At 36.2% G+C, this 20,094-nt stretch overlaps 1 protein-coding gene across 1 annotated transcript; it reads right to left on the bottom strand.

The window, feature by feature from the left end:
• Positions 1 to 1,403: 1,403 nt before the first annotated feature.
• LOC149896175 (uncharacterized) lies at positions 1,404 to 3,071 on the bottom strand (the record flags this gene model as incomplete). The annotated part of the gene is made up of 5 exons (XM_090118411.1): positions 1,404 to 1,583; positions 1,922 to 2,062; positions 2,240 to 2,480; positions 2,752 to 2,861; positions 2,952 to 3,071. Coding segments are annotated over 5 exons (786 nt in total), but the record flags the coding sequence as incomplete, so codon positions are not given.
• Positions 3,072 to 20,094: the final 17,023 nt, after the last annotated feature.

A 20,094-nucleotide genomic window follows, 5' to 3' on the forward strand; every position in this document is an offset into this window, starting at 1 on the left:
GCTGAGCACGATGTTCTTACTCACACAATAAACTTTTATTCTCCGAATAAGGTCAGCTACCTGCTCTGAGCGCTTGCGAAAGGGTCTATGCGAGTTGTAATAACTTTTAAAAGACTGCCTTACTAATAAACATTTATGCACTGTGTATAACAAGGTTATAACAGAAACGTTACTAATAAACGCTTTTTGACACTTCCCTGCTATACAGTTGTTATACAGGCTGTGTAATTCGTATGCCAGCTTGTGCAACCCTTATTCAATCGCGAGATCTTGTTTAACCATTGTGTAACCTATAAAAGTGTGGCGTTTTAGTTATGGATTATCTAAATTATTTCAATATTTTTGATCAACTGGACGAAGAAGAAAAAAAAAACATAAACCTAGGTATGATCCCTTTTCCTTGGATGAAGATGAATTTAAATATAAATATCGCTTTTGTAAAGCTTACGCGAAAGAAGTCATTGATTTAATTCGAGACGATATTGAACATGCCACCAAGGGTGGCTTCTGTGCAGAGCTTCAAGTCTGTACAGCATTGAGGACATGGGCGCGACAAGAAGTACAAGATGATGCTGCAGACATTCACGGCATGAGTCAGCAGTCTATCACGAATATATGCCGTAGAGTTGCGACCGCTCTAGCTAGGAAAGCAGCGCTATTTATTTACATGCCACGAACTTTGGAAGAAGAGGAAGAAGTTATAGCAGGATTCCGAAGAATATGTGGTAGGTGCAATAGATTGCACACATATAAAAATTAAAAAAAATGGTGGGGAGAGCGCACAGTACTATATAAATAGAAAAGGATACTACTCACTAAACGTGCAAGTAGTTTGTGATTCAAGACTGGTAATTCGGGATATTGTTGCACATTGGAGGGGCAGTACGCATGATGCCCGAATTTTCAGAGAAAGCCGGATTAAGCAAAGGTTTGAAAATGGAGAATTCCATGGCCGTTTATTGGGTGATGCCGTTTATGGCTTAACAAATTATTTGTTTACACCTGTACAAAATCCTACTAACCCCAAGGAAGAGGGCTACAACAAGGCTCACATACACACAAGAAACACGGTGGAAAGGTGTTTTGGTGTGTGGAAGCAAAGATTCCGTTGTCTACTGCATGGATTTAGTGTGTCATTAGAAAACGTGAAACTCTTTATAGTAGCATTATAGTAGCATACTAGCTGTATTACATAATATTGCAATCAAAATGGGTGAAAACGTTGATTTAATAGAGTTAGGAAATCCTTCTGTCAATGATCAACCTCAAGATACAAGGGGTCGAGGTGATGCAAGAGGTGAGGCTGCGAGACAATTATTCATCAACTCATATTTTTGATCTCAATACCTATTACATAATAATATGTTAAGATTTAAATAATAAACAGATTTATTCATCACTCATTTTTTTTAATTTAATTTATTTTTTAATATTAAATTTTCTAATTCCAAATTTTTTAATTTTAATTCGTGTTCTTGTCTAGCCCATTCGTGGGACTCCCTCATCTGCTCTATCTTTAATTTGTGTTCTTCTTCCACACATTGTATCAGCGCTTGGTTTCTTTGTTTTGTAGATTCATTAACCTGAAAAAAATTAAACAAGTCTGAATTCATTGAAAGTCAAGATAAAATGCAGTAGTTACACTGAATTTTATTTTATCATCCTACTAATATTATAAAGGCGAAAGTTTGTATGGATGTTTGTTACTCTTTCACGTAAAAACTACTGAATGGATTTGAATGAAACTTTACCACAATATAGCTTATACATCAGAATAACACATAGGATAGGTTTTATCCCGGAAATTCCACGGGAACGGGAACTATGCGGGTTTTCCTTTGAAAACGCGGGCGAAGCCGCGGGCGGAAATCTAGTAGATCTTATATTACATTTCATAGAAAGAAAAGCTCAAAGTACTTACCACAGATGGAAACTTTCTCTTTACTGTTCTCTTGATGTTGTTGATTGATTGTTGGGGGGTTTGATTGTTTATCTTACTGCAGCCCGGAACACTGTCTCCAGTTTCAAGGATGGGTGCTTCACATGCACCTTTATTATTGTCCTGCAATCGAATACACATTAATTATGTGATTGTGCAACCTTTTATTAAAAATATGTTAAGTTTCAATTTACAAACAAATCATTACATATAAAAAAGTTATCCACAAGTAATAAGTGCAACTAAAATAAAATTATGGTTAGTATCACATAAGCAACTGTAATGTTAATTGTTACATACTTGTAACTCCACTATGATTGCATCACTATCAAAGTGATTAAAGTCTACTTCAAACTCTTTAGGTATCATGTCAATCATTTGAATAGTTACAGGGTCTGGGCTAGGCGGTTTCGGTCCACCTCCAGTTTCGCTACGTGCATTTTTATAAATTGAAAACTTTTGTTTTGCATCTGATTTCGCTATCTGCCACTGCTGTTTTATTTCTATAATAGTACGAGGCTTGTTGTTAAGTTCATTAAATCTGAAATAAAACAGGTGATTAAAATATTTCATTGTACACACATAGGCTTATTTATACATTCCCTATTGTGAAGGAAGCTTATCAGCCAATAAAGAATAAACACAGTTATAAACTTTTCATTCATTGCAGTTTGCAATTATGTTCTGTTCATTTTGCACACCCAGTTCAGCGCTCAGACTGCTGTATCGATGACTCGTTTCTGCTTATAACACATAGCAATCACTATTCATTGCCTAGATAACAGAATATAAATTGTTGTTGTAATACATACCGTTCTGTTATTTTCTTCCAAGCAGCGTTTTTGGCTTTATTCGTATTTGTGTCGGTATTTTTATTTTCTATAACGTCCACAAACTCGGCGACACAACTCCGTAGTAAATTCTGGGAAAAAATCACAAGAAAATATTAAATTGTAGTAGGGATCCAGTACCTATTTTTATTTACGAATTACGAACAATAAAATAAGCGTACCTTTTCCAACGAATCCCAATTTGCAGAACGTTTCCTCTTCTTTTGTTCAGAAGTGTGGATATTATTTACTTTTTCACACAGTAGTAATTTTGACACAGTAGTCGCTTTTCGAATTTGATGTTAGTGTCCAATGAAACGGTTACTACTAACTAGTTGCCTCGTGAGAACCGTATTGCATACTTCGCACACTCTCCGTTCCTCTAGGCTAGGCTCTTCATGAAAAATGAGATCACATAAAATAGTGATGTTTGACAGCGCATCAATGGTTGAAACTCCAGGGGCGCTACCATCATGAACGAAGCACGATACTTGGCCCAAGATATTTGCACGTTGCTTATATACTTCAGGATGGCAACCCCTTTCTGAAAAAAGTTTCACGAATTCGAATATTTGCGATTTTGATTTTTGAATAGCATCGTAAAATTTTTCGTTGCTAGATGCACCAGCAAGAATATGGATGATTGTATCAAAGCCGCATTCTGGATTGACGGACACAGAGTTCCATTTTGAATGACTTCGATGCCAGTTTTCCGTTTTTTATTGGATTTTGCCACTTTCAACTCAGGTCACGCATCTAAGTACACTCTTTTCGGTTTTTTCGGGTCATTTTTATTGTTCTTGTCAAGAGCATAATCTTTGTCGGTGTCAGATTCAACTATGTGACTTTCCTGTAGTGAATTTTCCTCCGTTTGGTCTGGTGATATTGGTGGTGATTTTTTTCAGCGGACAACACATTGTCAATTTCCACTCGAGATTCTGTTTCAGATGTTTGTATGAGAGGCACGCTGTTTGAAATTTCCAGTGTTCGAACGCTGCAGCGTATGTTTTTCCGCCATGACCAATTTTGTGCGTCCGGAAAACGATGTCAGATGTGTTGTTACAAATTTATCAATTCTCATAGGGCGCCTCTCATGTGCCAATGTTCGGTGTTTTAAGTCATTGAACTCGCTTTCAACCGCAGATGAAGTCGCAACCATACTTCCATAGCCAAAATAACTTTTTATCACGCTTAAATAAAATAATTAAAGGTTAACACAGCATGCAACAATTGAACAGAGCTATTTCTTGAAAGTACAATACAGACATGTTATTATTATTATTACATAGATGGAATAATTTAATTAATAGGCTTTTTCCCCCCTTTCTTTTTTTTATGTAGTGAGTTTTTACTTGTTACTGTAACACTGGTGTCACTGGGATCGTTCACTGTTCAAGCATGGGCTAAAAAGAGTGATTTTGGTATGACATCAAACCATGATGCAAAAACCAAGACTCCAAGAGCAGAAGTAGAAACGAAACTTTCAATTTTAAACAAATTTTTTATTAGTTTGCCGAACTTGCCATCTCCGCAATCTTACGCAAGAATATGTAAACTCTTCATAGAACCAGTCTATCGATCACTTACCGATTTATACAAAGCTTATCTGTAATATTGCACTGAAACTAATCAACCTCATGTTAGCAGATTTACATTTGAAAAGAATTTTGTGAAAAAAAATTGTCACTATGCTTAAAAAGAACATGTGTGACACCTATTCTAGTTACAATTCGGGTAATTTAAATGAATCAGATTACCAAATGTATATCATTAAGAAAGAAAGGGCTAGACAAGAAAAAGAAGATGACAAGAAAAGAGCAGCTGCTGGATTCATTCATACTTTTGACCATGGATTTAGAGGCTGTGAAGGTTTGCCCTTACCTTACTGCTAGTGCATTGTATTTTAAGACAAAATTAACTTGCCATAATTTTACCGTTTTTAATTTAGTAACCAAGCACTGCTGTTGCTATTGGTTCGACGAAACGGTTGTTGATTTAACGTCTAGCACTTTTGCAACATTTTTAATTGATTATTTAGAAAGACACTGCATTCCACATCAGTTACCAATTGTAATTTACTCCGATGGGTGCACATATCAGAACCGTAATTCTGTGCTGGCAAATGCGCTGCTCCTTTTGAGCAAAAGCATAACGTAATCATTATGCAAAAATTTTTAGAGCCGGGTCACACTCAGATGGAGTGTGACTCGGTTCACAGCGCTATTAAGCGAAAGCTCAAAAATCGGAAAATACATTTGCCAAGTGATTATGTCACGATTACTAAAGAGCAGTGATAAGCATTATCGGGAATCATGTGTACGGCCAGATATGCCTGATGATGTTCTTTCAAAATGCAAAGAACAATTTTTGAAAGACTTGCATAAAACTAACGAAGAATTACGGGTAATCGAACGACACACCGTACTGCAGCGCGACTCAAGCGAGTGGTTAGAGGTACGACGTAATCGAATCTAATGTTTCCAAAGTGGTCAAAAAGAAACAGTCTACGAGTACCAAAAATCCTGTTTAACAAATAATATATCAACGAGATATTAGCCATGTTGCATCAGTGCAACATGGTATCGTCTGTGAAAAAATTGCTCTGGAGCAACTAGAGCGACAAATTGGTCAACAAATCAGACCGTGTGGTCTGTTTATCGATCCAGAAATTCCATTTTTGGGTGCAACGCCTGACGGTTTGATAGGGGACGAGTGAAATTAAATATCCGTTTTCAGCGTTCAAATCTAGCTTAGAGGAATCAATTGCCAGTGGAAAAGTGAATTTTTGGAAAAAACTAAACGTAGCGATGCTCTAATTCTGAACCAAAATCATCCGTGGTTCATACAAATTCAGGGTCAGATGCACGTGACACGTAAAGCAAAATGTATCTTTGCAGTGTGGTCTGGAGTCGAACAAAACTTAAAAGTCGAAATCATATGTCGTGACGATACATTTTGGGAAACAAAAATGAAGGATAAACATTCTATAAAAATAATTTATTATTGGAACTATGTGATCCTCGACATACTAGGAACATGAATCGGCTGCAGAAAGAGAAAAACAATTTGCAATTTGTAATGATTCCCATAATAGATGTTATTGCTGACGGTTGTTGGTCCAAACGTAGTTATAAAAAGAATTATAATGCTCTTTCAGGCGCCGCTGCCATAATTAGGAAACATACAGGCCAAATATTATTTTTAGGCATTAAATATAAATACTGTTACACACACACATGCCTAAAACAATTTAAGCCATTTGTGGCAAAGAATATGTTTTGTAGTACAAAACGTTGCGGGACATGCTCGTAGCCTATAATACATGATATCGACAGCAATGTTGTCGAAAGATTCCATAGCTTGGTGGCTAAGCTGGTTGGTGGCAAAAGAATAAATTTTTCCCTGAAAAATTCTTATGAAACAAGGTGTAGAGCCGCTGCCGTAGCATTTAATGAAAACCATATCCAATTTATATAAATCCATTAATCAAGGTAGGCTAAAACGCCTGGAAAATAAACGAATTTGGAAAAATTTAAGAAATAAGGAAAATACTAAGCCTTAAAAACGAGTTTTCAAAAAATCAAAACCAGATCACAATTATGGTCCAGATTGTTCTAAGCCAGACATTCCATTGGATATTTTGGATAATCTTAAAAACACTTTTTAGAAAACCTAAAAAAAAACAGATGAGGAACGGCTTTTAATTGAAAGATCTACCGTGCTTACGTAACAGAAAAAATTAAGGAATTGGAGCCGAACGCCACAAAGGAAGATGTAATAAAAAAAAATTAACAATCTGCGGAGTAACGTGAGAAAAGAAAAGAAAAAATATGAAGAGTCCATAAAGTCAGGAGCTTCTGCGGACGAAGTTTACAAACCTACACTGTGGTATTTCCATCTTTTTGACTTTCTCGGAGATCAGGATACTCCTCGGGAATAATTGTAAAACCTGATAAATGGCGTCACAGGTTTCTGGTATAATTTTGCCCAGAGCTTGAGGTGATATGATGGCAGAATATTTGAGACATTCATATGTTCTTCCTGTTGCAAGAAACCTTAACGTCACTGTTAGTCTTTCATGAGGCGATATAGATTTTCTCATGATTGTATAGTGCTTTCCAATTAAAGAAGTCACAGCTGCTAATAATTTAAGATACGTCTTTTCATCCATTCGTAGATAGTTGCGAAAATCTTCGTTTCTGTAGACATTTCCTGCCAAGAACTACGCAGTTGTGGAATAAATTACCAGCTTCAGTGTTTCCTAATTATTATGACATGAGCACCTTCAAGAAGAAAGCCTATTCCTTTCTTAAAAACCAGCAAAAAGCTTGTAGAGTCCCTGAGACTGCGAACGCTCATGGGCGGCGACAACCTCGCAAAAGGTGAGTCGCCTGCTCTTTTGCTGGATTTGACATAAAAAAAAAAATTAAAAAAAAAAATCATGCGCTCAAATCTCAATTCTTACAATAAGAGGACATACACGCAGCAGTAAACCTGCACAAACTTTTATTTGAAACCATGCCCTCGGTCGCGGCGCTTGATATCGACGTAGTAGCGTTAATTGGTTTATTATTTATTTTATTGAAGATAAGGAAATATAAACGAAGATACCGTGAACGATGGTGCAAACCATGGTTATTGCAAAGAAAAAAGTACTCTCGTGTGAACTTGTTGAAAGAATTGAGATTTCAGCCGAATGATTTTCGCAACTATCTACGAATGAAAAGACGTATCTCAAACTATTAGCAGCTGTGACTCCTTTATGCACGTGTTTCCCTGCTAGCACTCACTGGACAACTGACGACTACGTCGAACCGCCCTATACACGCTCAGGTTTGCCTGCACAGTTAAACTGCACAGGTATACCCACGCGTAAAAAATATCAATTTTCAATATTTTTTCTGTCGCCTGAGCAGGTGTGTTTATTTTGGGTAATTGCGTCTGTGTGAAGCATTTACCCCGATGCCAGGGGTAGTCAACCTTTGTATGAATGAGTACATTTCTAGTTATTTTTTCTTTCTATAACGTTTGTTATGAACTAATGCCCTCCTAGAGCTGAGTTGCCCATCCATCGGGCTGGATTCAAATGAATATATTTACCGATTGGTTCAAACATTTTATAAAACACACAAATCCAACACCAGAATCAAGAGTTTTACTGATTTTAGATGGACACTTCAGCCATACCAGGAACATTGATTTAATAGACCTAGCTAGAGACAATAACGTTGACATTATATCTTTACCACCTCATACAACGCACAAGATGCAGCCACTAGACAAAACATTTATGGGACCATTAAAAGTTTATTATAGTGAAGAAATACGAATGTGGATCAGGAACAACAACAGAACACTGAGTCCTTTTGACATTATGGAGCTATTTGGGAGAGCTTATATGAAAGTTCAAACTGGTGAAATTGCATCTAATGGATTTCGCGTTACAGGACTTTGGCCATTAAATAAAAACATATTTAGTGATGTAGATTTCATTGCAGCAGAACAAAACGCTGTAAAAGATGGATGTACAGAAATTCACGAAAAAACAACATCTAATAATGAAGATATGTCAGATAATAATCTCAGATTACCCCTTTCACCTTTGACTCTAACTACCGCTGCATCAGTATGGAGACTATCTGAAATATAAAATTCTCTCGCATCTGGACCTTCAACCTCCTTCAAATTCAAATTCATTTTCATTCATTTCATTCATTCAAATTCATCCTGAACTGAACATATAATATAGCTTTAATTAATTCTTCAAAAGTGTCTTTGTGACTGAGCTTTATCTTTCTTCTATAATAATACTCAATCAACCGATCTGTAAAATCCATTTTATTATGTTCTTTGCGAAATTCCTTTTTTAAATCTCTCCAATGGGTCTCTATGTGCTGTGTGTCACATCTGGTGCCACAAACTTTTTAACAGGATCACTGTGGTTCACACGTTTGTGAATGAAACCATGTTCAGAAAGGCTTGAATATGCTCTCCAATAATCTGTATGTATTATTGAACCTTCCCGAACATATTTCTGCGCTGCGCTGCGCTGCATTCTCCAGCGCTGGGCTGCAGAGGATGGTAATCTCGCTGCAGCTCGAGATTAATATCGGAAGCGATACATAGACGGAAGAGAAGCACACCACCAGCGGAATTTACCGTCCTATAATTGTTTTAGAGCGCTAGTCAGCCGCTTACACGATACTGGATCGGTACAACCACGTCGCTCGGAAGGGCGCTCAAGTACTCGAGAGGATGCCCAGTTCGAGGACGAGATCCTAGACCACATGGCAGAAAATCCATCCACAAGTACTCGGAGGGCATCTGCCGTGTTTGGTGTTTCAAGAATGAAAGTGTGGCGTACATTAAGTAATGATAACCAGCATCCATATCATTATCTAAGGACGCAAGAACTGATAGAAGCTGATTGTCGTCCTAGACTAACATTCTGTGAGTGGTATCGCAGCCAAATAATGGTCAATCCAGAACTACCATCACAAATTTTATGGACCGATGAGGCTACATTTACGCGATGCGGGCTGTCGAACATCCACAATGAGCATGTATGGGCACAACCAAATCCACATGCTATCAGACAGGATAAATTTCAGCATAGATGGACAATTAACGTGTGGGCTGGAATTGTTGGAGATAAATACATCGGCCCTGTGTTCCTGCCGAATAGGCTCTCAGCCGAAAACTATCTCGACTTTTTAAGGACTACATTAGAGGACCATTTGGAGGATTTACCATTGCATACATATCGGGACTTAATTTTCCAGCATGAAACTACTATTATGTAGTTTGTAGTATGTAGTTTGATAAAGGTAGTTACTATAATAGTAACTACCTTTATCAAACGTAATAAAATTAAAACAGACTTTAAAGATGATACACCAGGTTACGATTGATTCGCAGGTTTTCTTAAAAGGCACAATTTGTCTTAAAAAAAAACCCCCAAGCTGTTGAGTTGTCACTCACACATCACACACGAGGCATTGTGAAAGAAACAAAAGATAGACCAAACAGGATCGATGCAATAAATGAAAAAAGACTGGCTAATGGACTTAGAACGATGGAAAAGTCTTCGGACTATCTTCAAAAGAAACAAGTATAATAGTAACTACGTTTATCAAACGTAATAAAATTAAAACAGACTTTAAAGATGATACACCAGGTTACGATTGATTCGCAGGTTTTCTTAAAAGGCACAATTTGTCTATAAAAAAAACCCCAAGCTGTTGAGTTGTCACGGAAAGAAGCTTGCGACCTTGCGAGATAATTAAAAATTACTTCGATATTCTTCAAAACTGTATCGAAGAACTGAATCTTCAATAAAAAAATGGCACAGAAAAATTGAATCCTAAAACATTTGAACTTCCTATGAAAACTCAAAACAATAATTGTAACGGTGGCATCAAAATATTAAGTAACGAAGTAAAAAATCCAGCACATCTCAATAAAGAACAAAACTATGATGAGGTTAACACAACATTTTGAACAATTAGTACTTAGCCACATTTCACGAAACGATTTGCCAAAAAGACCAAAAAAACGTGTAGGCGCTGAAATTTTAACATATTTCGAAGTAGTTGCTCGCATGAAAAACGAGAGGAGCAGGAGGCAATAATGTGAGGAGTATATAATGTAAGATTTTTCAATAAATAAAATCAGTTTGTATCTGGATCTCGATAGTATCATTTCTCTCCCAACACACGAACCTTATAATAAAAATAACGAAAGAATCTTTTCTTTCTCTGGTCTCTGTCCTTCTACTGCTTTGTGGATTGGCAAACTTTTAAGCTGGGCAGCTACACTTTTCCCGAATATATCAAACTCTGTTTCTGTTTCTGTTGGCATGCGTGTGTTAATTGAGTCGGCCACGTTCTCCGCTTTATTGACCAAACGACTGAGGTCCCGTACTGTCCTTTTACGAGGAATCGGCGATTTTCTTTGTTCTTCAACTAGATTAGGTTGAGATTCAGGTGTTGCGTCGGGGTTATTTATATCAGCAGATTGATTGAATTGGGATGTGGAAGGTTCCTCTCGACCAAGTTGTTTATGTTGAGAATCCAGCTGCTTCAAAACAATAAATTTAGATTAATAAAAACCCAAAACATAAAGAAAAACGTAACGTAAAAGTAGACAAATCTTAAAGACAGAAATAATGTTCCCATTTCACTACTATCAAAGAAACTCGTCGACGCCCCCGGGGAATAAAATCGTATGAGACAAAAGTAAATTTTACAGGACGAGCAAAAAACTGATTCCTAAGATTTCTAGAGATTTCAAATATTCAATGACTGTCCAGAAATAAGAGGCGGACATAAACTCTTTTAAAACTATGTTAACTTTACATTTTAATTTTCATAATGATGATTCCAAAGTCCTATACTTAAGTGACAACATTTCAATAATATATATAATATTTAAATAGAGGAAAATTAAGATTATATACAAGAATATTAATAACAATAGGAATGGAAAATATATTACGTCATCATTCACAGTAACAGAACCACAACATTTTTTCTTTCGTTTATTGATGCAGGTCCATAAGATGTATTGTTTTTATTTTCTTTGTGTTTATCAAATTGATATCCGTTGTACAACAGTTTCAGCAAAGACCCCGAAAAAACAGGTGCACGAGGGTTTGCTAGCACTCGGACGATAGCATCTTCTGGTAAGGATAAGTCTAGCCCCCTTTCACAACGCGTGATAAGGAACTTCGTTCCAAAATTACAAAGAAGGAAAACTATTGCGACGTTATAGCCGAAAATCCTAATATGACGATAAAAACACTTGAAAAAAAGCAGAAAGACACTAATGATAAGAATGACTGACAAGCTGAATGGAAAAAAATATTGAATCCTAAAACATTTGTACTTCCTATGAAAACTCAAAACAATAATTGTAACGGTGGCATCAAAATATTAAGTAACGAAGTAATAAATCCAGCACATCTCAATAAAGAACAAAACTATGATGAGGTTAACACAACATTTTGAACAATAAGTACTTAGCCACATTTCACGAAACGATTTGCCAAAAAGACCAAAAAAACGTGTAGGCGCTGTAGACTGGGGTAGAAGCCTTTGAAAATAATGAAAAGATAAAAAAAATCGCAGTCGGATGAAACCCATTAGAAAAGGAGGGGAATATGATGAAAATAAAAGGAAAAATAAATTACGGTCAATCCGAGTTCGGGAAGTGGGAGGGGGGAGCTTTTAAGAGAAAAAAATGGTTTCTCCTGATTTCCGACAAAACTACAAGTCCTATAGAAAAAAGTTCAATGGCAAAGTTGTAGGTAATTAAAAGTTCTACAACTTTTGTATTCACAATTTTTTCACATAACCTAAAAATTTAGGTGAAAAATTCAAAAAACCAAGTTTTTGGTCTTTTATTTCTATCTACTTCAAAATTTATTTTTTTTCTACGAAATTTGGTGGAAACTTACTTTATTATGTCCCAAATACACTGTAATTTATTTGATTGAAAATATTTATTTTTTCGCCTTATTTTGAATTACAGAATTAATACCAAAAAAACAACCTAATTTTCAATCGAAAAGTCACCCGTCAAAATATCAGATTTTTTCAGAAACTTGGGGTGCCTTTTATTCATTGAAATCTCTTCTTTCATATGGTGTAAAAAAAATAAACACCACTATAGTAAATGTTCTCAGGAAATGCATACAAACAGTGTGATAATGAGCTTTTACTAAATCAGGCACACTTCTTGAACTCTATATCTTCTCTTGTATCGGCTTTTCCGTAATATTTCGAAAGAAAAATAATTATCTGTTCTAAGTTTAATATTTTACAGCATATTCAAAAGCAAAATGATGTCGATAAAAACATTTCAGGTAGTTCGAGAAGTGTGCCTGATTTAGTAAAAGCTACTGCCTTCTTGTTTCTAGGTGGGATCTTACTAAAGACAAACCTAATTCCCGAATGAATTTACATCTCAAGTTTATTTTTCTCAATACCATTATTGAGCATGTGTATAATCATACTATTTATACCAGCATGATTGAGTAAAGCGAAAAATATCGTCAGAGGCCAACGCTTAGAATTACGTGAAACATCGTAAGTTCTCGATAATTTATCGACAACATCAACGCCGCTTTTAGTCTGATTGTAGAATGTAATAATAGCTGGTTTTTGCTGACTTCCTGTTTCAACATCGATTTCTTTATCATGATGCAAAGACGACATCATATACACTATTTTACGTGGCTTTGGTACATAGGATAAGATTGTAATATCTTTTTGGAATCCAAATTTGGTAGTATATAATTCACGGTTTGTTTTGAATACAGGTGGTATACAAGTTTTATTAGCACGTAAGGTTCCGACTACAGTTAGTTTATGATCTTTCAGTAAATGATTAGTGCTCTCGTAACTTGTGAAAAAATTATCCATAGTAACATTTCGTGAAGTTTGTGAAACACATTGTACCAGTCGATCAACTACGTCGTAGGGTTTATTGCTAATAGCATAAGGACCCTCAGGTTGCTTGCCGCAATATATTTCCATATTTAGGGTGTAATAGGTCTTATTGTCCACCAAAGCATAAATTTTGATACCGTATTTTGCTGGTTTAGTTGGTATATATTGGCGGAAACCGCAACGTCCTCTAAAAGCTACTAGTTCTTCATCCAAAGTAAGGTTTTCATACGGAATGTAAACATCTTGAGAATTTTTTACAAATTGTTCAAATATACTTCTAATCGGGGCTAATCGATCTATCATTATTCTCTCACTTCGTGTAGCAGCGCTATCAAATCTCAAATTTTTCAGTAAGAAAACAAATCTATTTCTACACAATGTGTCTCGAAACACATCCATTCCAGTACCGTCTGTGGCCCATAAGTCGATTGTATTTTGACGACTAGAACGCGCTAAACCAGATAGAAAAAGCAATCCAAACAGTGCCTTCATTTCTGTCAGTGTTGTTTCAGATTTTTGAGGGTCGTTAGTAGATTGCAAACGAATTTTCTCATTGGTGTAATTCACGATATCAGCAATCATATCATCAGTAATAAATAAAGAAAAACACTGAATAGGTGACTTCTTGTCTCTCGCAACTGATTTTACGCCAGGTAGATGATAAATAATATTTTCAGCTCTGGTGCGAACTGTAAGCCGGTATGGATTTTTTTGCCATTTTACCCCATCTTTACCTTTATAATATTCGGTATGACTAGCTTGTTGCAACCTCGAGAGTGGTAAGTTATCACTGTCTGAATCCGAAGACGGTATGTCCGCATCCACTTCACTATCTGTATTGCTTTGAGCACTGATATGATCTGCATCACCATCCGATTCTTGTTCTGGCTCAATATCATCATCGTCTTCTCCTGTTAGCGCTCGTAATATATCTTCTGCTGATAACCCAGACATGTTTTAGTTAAACTATTACCTGAAAACAATATTTCATCACGTTAAACACCGAAATAAACATATAAATGATTAAAAAACAGAAGTATTTACGCTTACCTTTTGGGTGACGCGCTATACAAGGTGGGGTGTGTGATACCCAAGCGCACTTTACGTACGTGTCACACGATCTGTGGCAGACGCCGGACTGAAATCTGAATGCTTTGCACGGAGCGGAGCGGCAACGTCGCATTTACAGCTACTGAGAAAACCAACTTACGCGTTTTTTTCGTTTAAAAATTGCAACGATTTTTTTACCGCTGGGGTATGTCATACCCCACCTCGTATACGGAAGGTTAAAAGTTCCCCCCTCCCGCTTCCCGAACTCGGATTGACCGTAATTTATTTTTCCTTACATTTTTATCATATTCCCCTCCTTTTCTAATGGGTTTCATCCGACTGCGATTTTTTTTTGTTTCAAAAATTATCTACTCTAGTCTACTGAAATTTTAACATATTTCGAAGTAGTTGCTCGCATGAAAAACGAGAGGAGCAGAAGGCAATAATTTGAGGAGTATATAATGTAAGATTTTTCAATAAATAAAATCAGTTTGTATCTGGATCTCGATAGTATCATTTCTCTCTCAACACACGAACCTTATAATAAAAATAACGAAAGAATCTTTTCTTTCTCTGGTCTCTGTCCTTCTACTGCTTTGTGGATTGGCAAACTTTTAAGCTGGGCAGCTACACTTTTCCCGAATATATCAAAATCTGTTTCTGTTTCTGTTGGCATGCGTGTGTTAATTGAGTCGGCCACGTTCTTCGCTTTATTGACCAAACGACTGAGGTCCCGTACTGTCCTTTTACGAGGAATCGGCGATTTTCTTTGTTCTTATTCAACTTGATTAGGTTGAGATTCAGGTGTTGCGTCGGGGTTATTTATTTCAGCAGATTGATTGAATTGGGATGTGGAAGGTTCCTCTCCATCAAGTTGTTCATGTTGAGAATCCAACTGCTTCAATTGTTTTAAATTTAGATTAATAAAAACCCAAAACAAAAAGAAAAACGTAACGTAAAAGTAGACCAAATCTTAAAGACAGAAATAATATTCCCATTTCACTACTATCAAAGAAACTCGTCGTCGCCCCCGGGGAATAAAATCGTATGAGACAAAAGTAAATTTTACAGGACGAGCAAAAAACTGATTCCTAAGATTTCTAGAGATTTCAAAGATTCAATGACTGTCCAGAAATAAGAGGCGGACATAAACTCTTTTAAAACTATGTAAACTTTACATTTTAATTTTCATAATGATGATTCCAAAGTCCTATACTTAAGTGACAACATTTCAATAATATATATAATATTTAAATAGAGGAAAATTAAGATTATATACAAGAATATTAATAACAATAGGAATAGAAAATATATTACGTCATCATTCACAATAACAGAACCACAACATTTTTCCTTTCGTTTATTGATGCAGGTCCATAAGATGTATTGTTTTTATTTTCTTTGTGTTTATCAAATTGATATCCGTTGTACAACAGGACATTGCACTCATTCATTCACTCATTTTTCCAATTATGTATTTATAATACTATATTTATTATTAACGGGCAATAATAATAATTATCAGATAATTATTTAGACAGTGAAGGTTAACGTTAAAACACAGGACGATCAACCGGCCAATATAAAAAAAAAATCATCGTGCAAAGAGATTCTAATAATAATCCAACCTCTATAATGTTCAAAGCATGACAGCGGGGGACCTCGGGTAAAAAATTCTTTTATTTCATTTACCCGTAGCATTTACCCATTCTATAGCAGTGGGTCCACGGGGAAAAATTATTACCTGTAGACCCACAGTGGGCCATAGCGAGGGGACCACGGGTAATACGCCATATACGGCGACATGAAATGAAATGAAAATTTATTTGCCAGAATTGTGGTTACAAAGTTTTATAAAATTTATGTCTCGACCGCACAATTCGCCAACAAATTGTCATACAAATATTTATATTTGTATTGAATTTAACATTTTTTACAGTATTACTTCAGCCGACACGACACTCAGTCTTTTTTTTTAAATAAAATAAATGAGTCTGTTTCATTGCTCTCACTTTACAGCCATCCTCAAATAAAACGGCTTCAGTATTATTCGTGCTTATCAGCGAATTGTAAAAACTGTGATAATGGAGAGGTATGGCGTTAATCCTAAAAAGACTTGATAGGTGTTCTGTAGAGCTTTAGAAATTGGAACTGGACCTTAAAAGCTGGTTGCAATGTCACGTCATCAGCGATAGACGAAGTTGCTGCGGTAGAGGCAGATTTTCGTTTTCTAGTGTTTTTAGCTGTAGTTGATCTTATATTCATTTCAATATAGTCGTCATCATAATCATATTTAAAGTAAACAGATTGTGGATGTGTATGGGCAACTTTTATTTCTTTGATCTTTGACCGATATATTTTGTTACCTTTTGCATCATTTAGCCAATTTTGTCTAGTAATCAATTCGTCCCCTTACTGGTAAAAGTGATTATCTGCACAAAACATAAACTGGAGTTATAAGCATTTTGAAAGTATGACAACATTTTAAGATGTGTAGACATCAGTTATCTAGGTTATTAGTGGTTTGTTATGAAAGGCTCATTATTCAGGTAATGTTTTATCAGAAAATAATCTAAGAAATTGCAGAAGAATTTCAAGAAAAATTAAGAATAAGCTGAGGGGGGGGCGCAGTTACCTGGTTTTACCTGAATCTCGAAAAATGGCTATATTTCATAAACTAGTTGACTTGTGGATAAAATGATAAGAACTTGTTAAGAATATAAATGGCCATGTCACACAAAAAAACGTAAAAACGTAATCGGTTTTACCTGAATGAAAAAAAAGTATTTTTGTATTATCTGCAAGATAAAATAGTCTCAATAAAATAGTCTCAATTTCCGAACTGCCCTTTTTGCCGTTCATTTCATTCCACATGAAACAATAGGCTTCATTGAGAAGCTTATTTTCATAAACCGTTAAATTGTACACTGTCAGCTTCCTAGTGTAATAAAGAAGACCTACTCCCGAGGCTGGAATTTGCAAGATAGCTTGCAAATCGAAAGTAACTGACATGAAGTTACTTTCTTGTTCAGCTCTTTTCTTGTCATTTTCTTTTTCTTTGTTGCAATCCTGTTTTCTCTTTATATGATCGTCATAATCCTTCTTCAGATTAGTTCGAGATTCGCCGCTTGCTTGTTTGAATTTATTGCATAAAATACACTGATCTTTTTTAGGCACATAGAAGCCCAAATTGAATTCCGTACAAAAAATTCTTCGGTAGGTCATCTCAGATACAGCTGGAGCCACATTTTTTTCTTTGCACTCGTTTTCATAAAGAGAATACATTTTACTTAATGTAAGCCCAGCTTGTATGTATTGGCGTTTTGTCTTTTTTCGCACGTAGTGGCTCTCCATGCTGGGGAACGATGCTATATGTCTTTTGACATCATTTACTGCTTCTGGGGATGTTTTATTAGGAGGCTCCCGGCGTCCACGGGGTTCTTGTTCTTTTGCATATTGTCCAAAGCTATTACGCTGCTTTATAGCATTAGCTATGACACCGGGCGAAATCGATAGTGTGTAAAGAAATCTTGACAAACGTTTATTTTCTCGTTTTCTATGATGAAGAAACATTGCTTAGAATAAGAACGCTGTGTTGATCGTGTTCTTTGCAAGAGAACTTTTTTTGGATGCTTTATATCTATGTGAGCTTATATAAAAGCTTTCTTTGCCACGAAGTTCAAAGCCCAACTTCTTGCATATTTCATTCCGCATACTATTAGAAACATGAGAATTGCATTCAATTGGATTATTTATTTATTGGATAATTTATTTTACTTGCCTCAAAAAAGGCAAATACGCTAACTAACATTCAAGAAAAAGTAACTTAAGATTTTTAACTTTTATTTTATGAAGTGTTAATCAATAATTTTGTAAAATTTAAAGAACCACAACCAACTACTGTAGGTTTTAAATGAATCGTTTCTGTGTATGATGAATACAAGTGTCAATAAACGAAAACGTGTTAAAACGCGAAACATTGTCTTAACAGTATACATTTTTTAAAATAATATCCTGAAGCAATTTAATCGTTTTTTATAGAAGCAATTGTGGAGAATCATGCAAGGAAGTCTGCTTTAGCCGAAGCTAACTTTGTAATTACGCACCGTAGAAGATAACGGGTTTTACCTGAAGATAGATCTTGACGAGACGAATCGATTGGTGTATATAACTTAATTTTGTAAAAAATGTGCAGTTAGTCAGTTTTACCAGTAAGAGCGTATACGCACTATGCGGGTAGCCGCATTGCGGGTAGCCGTCCGGCTGACCGCAAGCACAATTATGTACGTAATATTCATTTCTATGCGCACTGCGATGCGGCTACCCGCAGACCGCTCCGGTTGCTCGGAGAGCTACGTCACGAGTGACGGCCAGCCGGACGGTTGCTATACGCAATGTGCGGTTCAGTCTGCGGCTGCCCGCAATTGAGTGAGTGTGTGCACGTGGTTGCAAAATGCTTGCTCTCATCTCGTGTTTGCAAATAAGGATGCACCCAGTACTTCTTTCTTTGCTTTTCTTCTTTACGTAACGTGTGTAAATGTAGTAAATAGCTGCAACTTCTTCCATTTTCATCTTTGAAATGGATTGACATGACCGCAAATCGCAACGGTTCTTCAACCGCACTATGCGGGTAGCCGCATTGCGGGTAGCCGTCCGGCTGGCCGCATTCGCAACCGCATCCTGCGGTCAGCCGGACGGCTACCCGCAATGCGGCTACCCGCATAGTGCGTATACGCTCTAAGGGGACGATTATGATTTAATGTCATAAAAATTGTCTCGTCTCATTTCCTTGACATTGTATTTTTCAACAGTTTGTTTAGCATTCATAAGTATGCTATATAATTGATCAGGTGTATAAATTTGTTTATTTTTTCTATGCATGTATGCATAGAATCACCTTCATTTTGGCTGTGGCCAGAGTCAAAGAAACGATGAACTTACTAGCAGCAAACAGATAAAGGGCAAACACAAATCTATTTTTATTCTGTCCTGCGCAGAATAAAATGAAATTTTATTTATTTGTTTATGATATTCGCACCCTTAGAATTACAACGACGCAAGTGCAAAATTTCGTTAAAATGACTTAAGTATAACAAACACTATAAAAAGTGTTTTGCTATCGTAAGGAACATTGACTCTTTTGTAATTACCATAAATGCCGCTAGATGGAAGTAGCGTCAACGTCAAATTGAGCGAGACTTAAAAACAACAACGACTGATTGGTTAGTTACTCGCGAGGAGCGGGACGAGCTTGTTGCTTCACAGTGCTACATCGACGCTAAGGTAATTAAGCCATTTTTTTTTACTTTTATAAGAGGAACATTGACTCAAATGTAACTTATGTCATTAAAAAAAAAAAAATCTACCTTTTATATGAACAATGACGCTTATTACAATTAGGTCATTGTTCTTCTAGATTACATTATTAATTATTTTTTTTAGGTTGACACATAATGGAGTCACGGGGGGCTAAATTAGTAAGATTGGCTAAGGACCATTGTCGTACTGAGGAGAATGACTCTGTTAATCAAACAGTATCAAAAAAATCAGGTTCTAACATGCAAGAAGTTACGGATTCATTAATTTCATCTGGTTCTGAGATAGGTGACTTTTCTGGAACCAGTTCAGATGAATTTAGGCCATCGAATAACAGAGACAATAGCAGTAGCGAAGACAGTAGTTCGAGTAGTTCTTCCTCTTCTTCTTCTAGTTCGGAAGATGAACATGAAACCAATGTGTCTGCTCCTGAAGCATCTATTGCAACTCACGACTCAACGATTTCTAAGTCACCAGAACCAAAAAAGGCAAAAAAGCGTACCAAAAA

Source organism: Colias eurytheme, chromosome 29 (assembly GCF_061535395.1).
Source record: "Colias eurytheme isolate Ceu_HAF_F1 chromosome 29, ilColEury1 Martin Lab GWU primary, whole genome shotgun sequence".
NCBI lineage: Eukaryota > Metazoa > Arthropoda > Insecta > Lepidoptera > Pieridae > Colias > Colias eurytheme.